This window comes from Leucopleurus acutus (assembly GCF_964270905.1).
Source record: "Leucopleurus acutus genome assembly, chromosome: 14".
Classification (NCBI taxonomy): Eukaryota; Metazoa; Chordata; class Mammalia; order Artiodactyla; family Delphinidae; genus Leucopleurus; species Leucopleurus acutus.
Window position 1 is genome coordinate 28,514,007 of NC_139156.1, and position 12,798 is coordinate 28,526,804.

At 40.7% G+C, this 12,798-nt stretch overlaps 1 protein-coding gene across 5 annotated transcripts in view; it reads right to left on the bottom strand.

Moving 5' to 3' along the window:
* ENTPD7 (ectonucleoside triphosphate diphosphohydrolase 7) overlaps positions 1-12,798 on the bottom strand; it is a 138,198-nt gene that overhangs the window by 25,408 nt on the left and 99,992 nt on the right. The window contains exons 2-4 of one of the 5 annotated variants that reach the window (XM_082854933.1): positions 11,431-11,556; positions 10,697-10,799; positions 9,392-9,574 (exon numbers count right to left, since the gene is read on the bottom strand). In XM_082854933.1, coding sequence (XP_082711059.1) covers positions 9,392-9,574; positions 10,697-10,704 — 191 coding nt within the window. In that variant the 5' untranslated portion in view covers positions 10,705-10,799; positions 11,431-11,556. Of the gene's footprint in view, positions 1-9,391; positions 9,575-10,696; positions 10,810-11,057; positions 11,115-11,430; positions 11,557-12,798 lie in introns of those variants that run through there. The other 4 variants (XM_082854934.1, XM_082854936.1, XM_082854935.1 and 1 more) reach the window with 4 other exon arrangements.

The window sequence follows — 12,798 nt, forward strand, 5'->3', positions numbered from 1 at the left end:
GCAATCTTTCTACTTCACAGATCTTTATCTGCTTTCCTTCTCTGAAAACCACCCCTTCTACTTCTCTTTGACAAGATTCTGGATCCTGTCCCCTCCTGCTTAATGAATAACTTTTTCCAGTACATTGGTTCTCAAAATTTGGGGGCTCAGGACCACTTTATAGCCTTAAAAAAATTATTGGACCCCAAAGAGCTTTTGTGGTACATCTATCTACATTTACCATGTTAGAAAATAAAACAGAACATTTAAAAATACTTATTTATTTATTTAGACACAATAGCAAACTCATTACATATTAACATATTTTATGAAAAACAACTACTTTCTAAAACAAAAATGTTAGAAGAGTGGCATTGTTTTAGAGTTCTGCAAATCTCTTTTGTGTCTGGATTAATAGAAGATAACTAGATTCTCATATTTGCTTCTGTATTCAATCTGTTACGATAAATTGTTTTGATTGAAGTATATGAAGAAAATCAAGCTTCACCCAGGTATGTTGTTGGAAAAGGGAAGAGTACTTTTTAGATCATTGGTACTACACTGAAACTCGACAAGTAGAGTTTCTTAAAGGTTGGTTGCAATGTGGAATCTAAACTCTAAGAACTTTTCATACTGTTACATTAAAATGCACTGGTCTATCTTTCACTTTAAATTGCTTTTACCCACGCGTAATGTTGTCACATCATATACCGGAAAATACTGTTTCACTGAGCTACGCAAATCTTCTTAATGTTGACACATTTCATTCTACCAAAAAACCACACACATTCATGAATATCACTACCAATGTTATCAAAAAAGTCTTTTAAGTATTGGGAAGCTATCAAACTCACAGTGGCAGATACAAACTTCCCAAACTTCTAATTTTCACTTAAAAGCTCAAATTTTATCACTGGCAATAAATACTGACAGTTATTTTCCTTGAAGTGACAGGTTTTTACTTCATTCATTTTCAAGAAAATGTCTATGAAATACCCACATCTGAAATCTACAGTTTTTCTGACAGTTATTCTTTCAAGTGAAAAATAGTATTCCATGACTGTGTTCAGCTCACAACTCAAACAATTGCCTAAGTGCTTTTCCTTGAGACAACCTCAGTAGGCAACAGAAGTGATTAATTCCTATTTCCCATTTTGTCACACAGAATATTAAAAAGATATTCTTAAGTGGAATTAGACTTTTCTTCCCACTGCAATTGTGTGACAATGAAGACTGCCATAACTACTAGTATAATTTGGTGCTCTATCTTGATTTGTGCTAAGGCACCAGCAGTTACCCACCATCGCTTTTGCATCATCAGTGTAAATGTCAACTCAGTGAAAAAGGCAAATAGTATCACCATAGCCAAAAGGTAGAAGCAACTCGGAGGTCCATGACAGATGAATGGATAAACAAAATGTGATATATACATACAATGGAATATGATTCAGTCTTAAAAAAAAAAGAAGGAAATCCTGCCATACGCTACAACATGGGTGAACCTGTAGGACATTATGCTAAGTGAAATAAGCCAGTCACAAAAGACAAATACTAGATAATTCCACTTATATGAAGTATGTAAAGTAAGCAAATTCATAGAAACAGAAAATGCAATAGTGGTTACCAGGGGCTGAGGACAGGGAAAAATTAGGGGTTGTTGTCTAATGCGTATAGAGTTTCAGATTTGCAAGATGAAAAAGTTCTGGAGATTGGCTTCATAGCCATGTGAATATACTTAACGGTACTGAACTATACACTTAAAAATGGTTAAGATGGGTAAATTGTGTTATGCGTTTTTAACCACAATTTTTTTAAAGGGCAAACAACATCTTAGTATTATCATCAAAATAGCTTTGGCCTCACACACTCCCTGAAAGGGTCTCAGAGACTCCCAAGCGTCAGTAAGCACTTTGAGAACCACTACTCTAACGCGACCTTTTTTCTAACATCCGTTTGCTTCTCTACCTATTCCTCCCCCTTTCCCTTCTTTGATATGGCTTCCCAGTTCTCCAGAAGCCTCCCCTCAACAAGCTGATTCTTGTAATGATCTAAAAAAGGCCTCCTCTTTCTGTTCTAACATGTGGAGTGTCATTCTCTTTAAGCAGTTTGCTTACATTTCAGTATGAGCCCTAAGAGTTCTTTCATATTTGTTTGCTCCACCTCTCCATTTAGACTCTCAGCTTCTCAAGAGCAATTACCTTATCTGCATACCTCAATACAGACACAATGTTCCTCACATTTCTCTGATACGTATCAGTCAATCCTGATTGGCTTGGGCCTAGAGCTCACAATATGAAGCTGCTAGTTTGTTAATAATTCATCTATGTCTTTGTATAGCTATATTCAAAATCAGTTGGTCTCCTTAGAAAATTTCAATGGCTTTCCAAAGCATCCTGTCATCCTCTTTGGTTCCTGTCAAGATAAGCAACTTTACAGCTCTCATTTGGGTACAACTCAACTTTGCTTTCTCTTGTCTTAGAAGTCGCCATGTGTGCATTGGCAGAAAAAAGTCAGCTGACACTAGAATACAAGGGAGAAAGATAGGACCAGATGACATTTATGTTACATTTCCCACCTGAATCCTTGATCAGTTGCTTCAGGCCGCAGAAAGTTCTGGAATTCTGACCTCTTATGACCTAATCAGGCTTCTTACACTTTTCAGCCACCTGAAGGTCTTCCTCTGTCTAGGCTCCTAACGCGGATGGATCACTGGTCCTTTCTCGGATATTTTCATTTCTGATTTGCAGTCCCAGCCTTAGCCATCATGGTTAATTACTTGCATTTCTGGATCCTTCTGCTTTGCTGATACTGCACTGTCAACCCCTAAAGAAGACCTAAAGCCCAAGAGAAAAGTTCCAAAAGCTTTGGATCCCTCACATCCACCGTCCCAAGAGAGATGTGATTCACCATCACATGCACTTACCCCCGCCTCACACACACATATCCCCTCTATTTGAGAAACATGATTTCCCTCTGGTCACTGCAGAGTCAATGAAAAGAAAGATACCCACATATACATCACCCAAGGTAGAACTGGAAGACATTGCTTTTCGTTGCCATTATCCTCAAGACATTAACAGCATTAGAGCTACAACTAACCAAACCATTACCTAGCTTACAAAATCAACACTAATTACCACTTCTAGAGTTCAAAAAGAACTCAGTAATATGCCAAGAGTCCATTAAAGTGGTCCCCCATCAGCATGGAGCTACCACTTCTTTGATGAATGTCATCATATCCCAACTCTGTTCAAGGCTCAAAACCAAATATAATGACATTGTAGCCAAAGTAGCTGTGCATGACTGATGATAGCATCAGAAAAGCATCTTGTAAGGTTACTACTTATCTCCTAACAAGATTAATCAGAGCAGTCAGGAACATTTATAATTTAAAGCTCTGCTTATAAACATTATAAACACCATTAAGGACAAGTAAATGAATAAATGCAAATAAATGCCTTCAATTTCACCAGCAAAATCTCTGAATTTTTCCACTGTACATAAGAACCCTTAACTTCACCTGTATATCTGTTTATCATTTTTATTCTAACCATAAGTAATGGCTCTTTTTCACTTGCTTTAAACAGAATTAAAACTCCTAAGGAAGGTCAGTATTGAGCTGATTGCTGACACAGTAGCGCTCATTCAGTTATTCCCAGATGGCAAAGGAACATGAGGCACCACCTTTCAATAGCTACATTCTTCAGGACAATAAGTCAACCAGACAAATATTTCCCCACTAATAAAGACAGTAGTGGGGTTACCAAAAAGTGAACAATATTAAACATTAAGGTGAAAAAGAAATGTACTGAATATACAGAACATTTAAGTAAGAACGGTTCACTGTCTTGCACAACATGTATGAATACATGCTAAAAGCACCCCTTATACTAAAAATTATTAATAAATTTTAACAATTTACCCAGTATCGAGGACTAGCACTTTCCAGCAGAACTTTCTGATATGATAGAAATATTCCCTTTCTGCACTGTCTGATAGGATAGCTACTAGCCACATGTGGCCAGTGAACACTCGAAATGTGACTAGTACAAATAAGGAACTGAATTTTTATTTTATTTAATTTAAATTAATTTATATTTAAATAGCCTCTGTGGGTAGTGGCTACCCTATTGGATACCACAGTGTAGACAGTGTTTGTTGAGTAAGTGAATAGATGAATGAATAAATGGGTGTAAAATATGAATTAAGTATGATGAAGTTGTTGGAGCCCATCTTATATGCCACATGCTAGATAAATAGTTGATTAAAACACATCTAACAAAAATTATTCTTAAAAACAGCTTTGCTGTGTGTGTTGGTGGGGGGAAGGCAAGCGGTTTATGGGAAACCTCTCTGTCCTTCTGCTCAATTTAGCTGTGAACCTAAAACTGCTCTAAAAAATAAAGTTTGTTTTAGAAATATAAATTTAAAACAAAATTCTGGATTCTATCCTTACTGACACCCATCAATCTGTAAATTTACCTTTTCCTAAATTCTAGTTCTGATGCAAACCTTCTGCTTTCTCCTTCCAGAAGCAATGTGGGTATATGTTTGTAAAACAACAGCTCTTCAGTTTTGAGGGAAAACCCCCATGCAGGCTTCTAAAATCCTGGGCCATATCACCTCAGAAGTGATATGCTATATATATGCTAACATGTATAAAATAGATAACTAATAAGAACCTGCTGTATAAAAAAATAAATAAAATAAAATTTAAAAATTAAAAAAAAGAAGTGATATGCTAGGTTCTACCAATGGCTGAAAAAATTCAAATTAAAACATTTTTTCTATATAAAATATTCATATAATTTCATCATGTGAATTAAGAACAATTTAAGTTGGAAAAAATATGACTATATTCAATGTATGTAATATAAAAATCACAACCACAAGCACTTGTCCTAATTTTTTATAAGCTGTTGAACTTCAGTGTTAGGTGTTTTCATCAATTCCTAATTATTTGTTTAATCATTTTATCATCAGCTAGTGCTTACCAGTGCCTAAGTAGTAACAGCCGCCACAGAAAAGAAATTCTGGAAGGAAAAAAATTTAAATGGAGATAATGCTTCCCCTTATCTTCACTGCATATTTGCAGGGCACAAAACAGAATTAGAGAACAGAAAAATCAAGATTATTCCAAATAATACTAATAAGACTAATATCTGTGATGTACCAGGCAGTGCTAGGTGTTTTTCTTTTTTAATCCAAATGACAAGACAAGGCAGGCATTTTACCTCCACTTTATACTTAAAGAAATGAGATCCCAGAATAGAGCACCTGTCTGAGATAACCCAACTAGAGAATGATGGGCTGATTAGCTCTAAAATCGATCTCTTTCCCCTATACCCCAATACTTCGTTCCCAGATAAATATAACTAAACTGTAGAGCAATGGTTCCCAACTTAGGCTGCATATTAGAATCACCTTGAGAAAAAGTCCAGTTATTTGCATTTTTTAAAGGTCCCCAAGTAATTCAGTTACATAAAGTTGAAAACCACTGACTTAAGGTCATCGTTAACACAAATAATTAGACTGTATAATAAAACAGTTTTAACAAAATGTGTAGAACTGTTTAGCACTATAGAAATGGTCTGTAGAAATTCTGAGTTACTGAGTCTACTTTTTTTTTTTTTGGCTGTGTTGGGTCTTCGCTGCTGAGCACAGGCTTTTCTCTAGTTGCGGCGAGCAGGGCCTACTCTTCGTTGAGGTGCACAGGCTTCTCACTGTGGTGGCTTGTCTTGTTGCGGAGCACTGGCTCTAGATGTGCGGGCTTCACTAGTTGTGGCACGCAGGCTTAGTAGTTGTGGCTTGCAGGCTCTAGAGCTCAGGCTCAGTAGTTGTGGTGCATGGGCTTAGTTGCTCTGCGGCATGTGGGATCTTCCCAGACCAGGGCTCGAACCCAGGTCCCCTGCACTGGCAGGTGGATTCTTAACCACTGCGCCACCAGGGAAGCCCCTGAGTCTACTTTTAATAAATTTCCTCTCTCCTGCCTCACTGTCAAGATATCAGTACGTTATTAATTACTGTCATCAGTGTGCCCGCATCTAATGACCATCACACCCTTCCCACTACCACCATTCTAACTTGCTATTATTTGCTGTGTCCTGAGACAAGAGAGAACCAAGCTAATTACAACAGTATGCACAAGTACACAGTACTATATTTAAAATGGATAGGGACTTCCCTGGTGGCATAGTGGTTAAGAATCCGCCTGCCAATGCGGGGGACATGGGTTCAAGCCCTGGTCCGGGAGGATCCCACATGCCGCGGAGCAACTAAGCCCATGCACCACAACTACTGAGCCTGCGCTCTAGAGCCTGTGAGCCACAACTACTGAGCCCGTGTGCCACAACTACTGAAGCCTGCGCACCCTAGAGCCCGTGCTCTACAACAAGAGAAGCCACCGCAATGAGAAGCCTGCGCACCACAACGAAGAGTAGCCCCCGCTCCCCGCAACTATAGAAAGTCCACGTGCAGAAACAAAGACCCAACGCAGCCAAAAATAAATAAATAAAATAAATAAATAAATAAAATAAAATGGATAACCAACAAGGACCTACTATACAGCACAAGAAACTCTGCTCAATATTATGTAACAACCTAAATGGGGCAAGAATTTGAAAAAGAATAGATATATGTATATGAATAACTGAATCACTTTGCTGTACACCTGAAACTAACACAACATTGTTAACAAACTACACTCCAATATAAAATAAAAAGTTGAAAAAAACAAAAAAATACAGTATGTAAAACAAAAGTAAACAGCCTCTATGTGAGAGCCTTTCTTATCAGTATAGTACATAAGCGCTTAGTACATGAACTCAGTGATATCAAATTTGGTTACTCATGAGCCTCTTCTTATTAAGTTCTGATTCTTAACTTTATTCCTCATTCTTGACTATGTACAGTTCCTGATTCTTTATTCCTGATTCTACATAGTTATACTTAAACTATTATCTCATTAGGAAACAATTATTCCTTCACATCTGCCTCTCTAACTAGATTATTAACTGCATGAGTTCAGGGGCCACGTTTTATTCATCTTTGTACCCTAGCGCCTAGCACAGAGTCACACACACAGCAAGCTCTCAACAGATGTTTGCTTCCTAAATGACTCATGTAGACAGCCATGAGTGAAGTTTAAGGACACATGGTAATTTGTGGCCATATGCACGTAACATTTCATTAAAGAACAAGGAGCTCTAGGCTATATGGCTGCTGGCTGCTCAGCCAGAGCATTACAGGGTGTGAGGATTTTGTTACGCTCATTACACAGGCACAGTCTGTGTGTTCCTTAGCTCTGTGGCTAACTTGTTTCAATTAATTCAGCATAAGTATTTATTGAATCTGGCCACCTGAGTTTAGTGGTAGATAAGAACTATCAGATCACTCCACCTCCCACGTATCCCTCAGATGCATTTACTTCTCTTCATCATCATTGCTGCCACCCAAGTCTAGGCCACCATCATCTCTCTACTGGAGGATTCCAATTCATTCTCCACCATGCCATCAAAATGACCTTTCTGTAAAAAGCATTTCTGATCATATCACTCTTCAAAGCTTTTTAAAGTCTTCCCTCTGCCCTTAACATAAAGTCTAACCCCCCTAAAATGGCTTAATAGGCCCAGCCTGATCTACCTCTCCAGCTATATAGATCACCACTTCCTGGACTCACTGGTCCAGGAAGACCCCACATGCCATGGAGCAACTAAGTCTGTGTGTCACAACTACTAAACCTGCACTCTGGAGCCCACGAGCCACAACTACTGAGCCCACATGCCACAACTACTGAAACCCACGTGCCTAGAGCCCATGCTCCACAACAAGACAAGCCACTGCAATGAGAAGCCTGTGCACCCCAATGAAGAGTAGCCCCCGCTTGCCACAACCAGAGAAAAGCCCGTGCGCAGCAACGAAGACCCAACACAACCAAAAATAAAATAAAATAAATAAATTTTAAAAAATAAAAATAATTTAAAAAAAAATCTTAAAGAAAAAAGAATCATGAAGAAAACTACACCAAGGCACATCATAATCGAATTGTTTAAAACCAGTGATAAAGAGAAAACCTTAAAAGCAGCCAGAGGAAGACATATTATGTACAGAGAGAACAAAGATAAAAATGGCAGCAGACTTCTCCTAAGACAAGCCAGAAGACAGTGAAGCATCGTCTGTAAAGTAATGAAAGAAGAAAACGATCAACCTAGAGTTCCATACTCAGTGAACATTTCTTTTAAAGGTAAAACAAAATAAAGACTTTTCCAGTCACATAAAAGTTTAAAGAATTCACCAACCACAAACTCACACTACTAGAAATGTTAAAGGAAGACCTTTAGGCAAAAGGAAAATGATACCAGATGGAAATATGAAATCTACACAAAGGAATGAAGAGGCCCAGATATGGTAAATATACAAGCCTTTTTTTCTTATTTTTAAAAACCTCTTTAAAAAATAATTGAATGCTTAAAGCGAAAATAATAACACATGGTGGAGCTTATAACATATGTAGAAGTAAAAGATATGACAACAATAGCACCAAGGCCAAGGGGAAAAAGAGGAATGAAAGTACACTGTTGTTAGGTTCTTACACTGTGTGTGAAGAGGTATAATATTACTTGAAGTAATAAGTTAAAGATGTATACTCTAAACCCTAAAGCAACCACTGAAAAAATAAAAACAGAGTTATATCTAATAAGCCAAGAAAGAGGCTAAAATGGAATCATAAAAAATGTACTCAATTCAAAAGAAGGGAAAAAAAGAGGAAAGACAAACAAAGAACAGATGTGACAAGCAGAAAACAAATAGCAAGACAGATTAAAATCTAAACAATTGATAAATGTAAATAGCCTGAAGGGCCCAAATAAAAGGCAGACACTGTCAGATTGGGTAGAAAAAAAGACTCAACTAAACTCTGCCTACAAGAAGCTCACTTTAAACATAAAGACACAAATAGGCTAAAACTAAAAGAATGGAAAAACATCTATCATGCTAACACTGACACAAGAAAGCTGAAGTTGCTGTTGATATATTAATACCAGACTAGTAGATTTCAGAGCAAAGAATATAATCAAAGATAAACAGAGTCATTTAAGAATGATAAAAGGGTCAATTCATCAAGAGTACATAACAATCCTAAACATTTATGCACCCAGTAAGTCAGCCCACCAAGACAAAAGAACAGAAAGATGTCTTTCATGGTTAAAACGCAGCAACAGCATTGCTGAATCAAAACTGAACATCGCCGAAACGGGGCTTAAGATCTTCTTTATGTAATAAGTGGCATGCAGTTTTACTAATAAAAGTGCGGTATTCCCCAAAAGAGTCAAAGGTGGTAGTGTGTTAAACAGCTTATCAAAATATTTATGACTTCAACACCAAAGCCAATCGAAGCGATGTAAAGCTGACTCACCTTTCGTATTGCCTGTCTCGTGGTAATGAAGCACCCCAATGTCTAAAGTCCATGATTAACATAAGCAAAAGGAGACAGGATATGAAGAAGAGTCCTAGGAATGCCACCCGCTGCCGGGGAAATGGGCTCACTGTGGGCACAGTGAAGTACCAGGAGGCTGGGCAGAGGTAGGAAAAACTGATCCTGAAATGAGACAAACATTAGTAAGAAAAGTCTCTACAATCCAGTGCTAAAAAACGGTTTTTAAGCTGAATTAAAGCGCTTCCTGATAAAGCAAAAAATTTATGCCCCCAGAAGTCTAAATGTTCATTTAGTCTCGAATTTTAAAAACGGACATATATAGTTCATGGAGCTTCCACTATATAAATAAAAAAAGGCTTCTCTGCTCTTTTTTCAGAGTGCACTTTGGGATGCAGTTCAAAGAACCAACTTCATGTTAATGAAAAGATCACCAGTCTCCCTGTGCAATCTCATAACACTGAAGAATCAGAGCACTTGTAACATTCCCATCAAGAATGCTGTCAAAAAAACTGGATAGTCAGAAAATTTATTCAACTGATTTTAAAAAATATTTTAATAGGTAACATACGCACACAATAAAAAAAAAATCAAACAGTTTAAAGGATATATAGTGGAAAGTGAGTCTTGTGCCTTAACCCCATCATTTCCCTCTCAGAGGCAACCACTGTTACCCAGAGATATTCTTGTATACACAAGCATAAATACATACCATATAGGTAATATATCTGTGTGTGTGCCTGTGTGTGTATCTCCATTCCTTTGGTTTTACATCATACCTACTGTTCTGCATCTTTCTCCACTTACTCTATTTGACAACTGTCTCATTTGGTACCTGTTGCTCCACAGATCCACATTAATCTTTTCTGAAAGCTTCAGAGTGTTATAATGTATGGATAAGCATACTCAACTGTGAAGTTCACTTTCCATGGTAATTCAGAAGGACCTCGGTCTGTTTTCAAAGTTCATTTAAAAAAATTTTTTTGTTTTGTTTTTGGTTTTTTTTAACCTCCCCAAGGGGCACCTAGCCTCACTCAAGTGGAAATTTGAAAGAACATTACAATCTAGCACTTACCAGAGCTGAGCAAGCACTCCCTCTATCACCCCGGGGGCTCTGGGCTATAAGGTATTGTTGAATCTGCCTTCAAAAGAATGCAGCTTTGATCTTTGCATCCATCTGACCAGGCTGCGAAGTCCATATGCAGCCCTAGAGCAAACCTCACTCGTAACAATCTCCCAGCCACCCCCCACCGAGCTCCCAGCTGAGGATAAAGTCTGCAACCTTACCTAGCCATGGGTTCCCTTCAGTGGTCTCAAGGCCTGTCACCTCCTTTTCCTTTTGCCTTGAGAAGGTGGTCTCCTCGTCCCAGTCATCTCCGAAGTCTGCAGCCTGGAAAGAGCTGGTTGGGGTTCCGGCTCACCTCCAGCAGTACCCACGAGACTAGACCCCATACCCCACCACGAGAAGCTCATGGCGTCCACCCACTCCCCGGGCTCCCACTCCAGATCCGTATGCTCTTGCTCCTGGGGCTCAGTGGACCCTACCCAGGCTCCCTGGGAGCGGGGTATTCTAGAGGGCCAGCGACATCCTCGAGGAACCCGCGGTCCGCCCCTCCCGGCCCCGCAGCCCTCCCAAGCTCACACTCACGGGTCGAGCGGCCCGCCGGCTCCCTCAGCTCCGCTCTGCTAGGTCCGGAGGTGCTCCCCGCGGCCTTTAACCGAGCCGGAAGGAGGCCTGGGCCGCCGGCGGCGCCACGTCCCCAAGGAAACCGCAGGGAGCCAATGACTGACAGGGGACCCGCGGAGAGGGGCCTGCCTTCCGCCCAGCTGGGGCCGCGGGCGAACCAGCTCCGTCGGCCGCACGTCGGTCCGCCAGGGTGGCCAGTCCCCTAGAGCGCTAGGCCTTAATGCCCGCCCCGGGATTTCGAGCGCGTCCAATCCGGAAGGGCGTCGTGCGGGGCTCCGCCTGGAGGGGCCGGCTGTGGCTCACAGGTGAGCAGTACGGAGCGGCGCCCAGGTACCTTGCGGCTGCTACCCTCTCGGGGGCGCTAGTTCTCTGCTGGCTGTTTTCTCTGCGGCCGTTTTCAGGACGGAGCGGCTCGGGTGCGTGGGTCTCGGGGTGTTCGCGACACAAGTGCATCCCTTGCCTAAAGCCAGTCGGAGGTTTTGTGTCCACAAATCCTGCCCTGCAGAATGGCAGTTCTCCCACCACAAACCTTCCCTACAGCCTCCCAAACAGATGCCCCGGATCCACTGTGTTGTCCCATGAGAAAAAAACACAAGTTGGGGGGTAATGACGACTACACCGCAGCGCTTATATCCATTCATTCCACATTCATTTAATGTCTACTGTGAGCCAAACATTAAGAGCGGCTGTGTCCCTGCCCTCCCAGACCTTAACAGTGATACACAAAAGGTAATGTTTCCTGAATGTTGTTTTTGTACCTTGCTTACACCAGCCTCTTCTCTCATGTCCAGGCGGGAGCCGCTTGGACAGGATGAAATCCAAGTCCTTACAAACTTGGCACACACATGGCCGTCCACGACCTGCCCATGCAGCATCTGCTGCTGCTCCGCACCTCCCTTATCATGCTCCAGCAACGCACCTCTGTGGTTTCTGCCCTCTTGGGCTTTGCTCACTCTGCCTCCTCCACCCCTCCCCTCCACCTGCCTTGAGTATCCTTCCCTGCCTCTTTACCGGGTCAACTCGTCCTCAACCCTTACCACTCGATTTAAGGGTCACTTCCCCTAAAAGCCTTACTTGATCTACACCTCCTTTATATGTTGTTTCACTTACCACATTGAATTACAATTATATTTACGTATCTGTCTATCCCAGTAGACAGAATATCCTTGAGGGCAAGGACTATCTGCTTGCATAGCAATGTTGGGTACTGCCTGGCACATAAAATACAACTAATATATGATAAATATGTGAATGAATGACTGTGGAAATAAATGAAGACCACCCAAATGAGAACAAAGAGGCTATTTATTCTATGCCTGCTATAACAGGGCAGTCAACCACTATCACTTGGCATCTGGCAGAGATTCAAAGGCTGTCAAGGGAGTGGGGAAGTTTAAGGTGGAAAAACAAAAAGGGAAGATTTCATGTATGCACCGAATGGCATGGGGAAGCTGGAGGCAGGCTAACTAGAAGCAAGGCATCTAATGTGATTGTTTTGGGGGAGCATATTTGACCTTCACCAGTTGGTCCTGAGTTGGAAGGGCAGGGGCAAAAATTAGGGAAGCTGACAGTTATTGACCAGTCATGAGGGTTCTGGGCTGATTGCTGCAGAGGCTGTGGGTCAGAGTTTTAATTGTCATATACGGTCTGGCCATTATCCAGTTTGCGTATTCAGTCTCTCATGACTGTTTCTTTTTTCCTC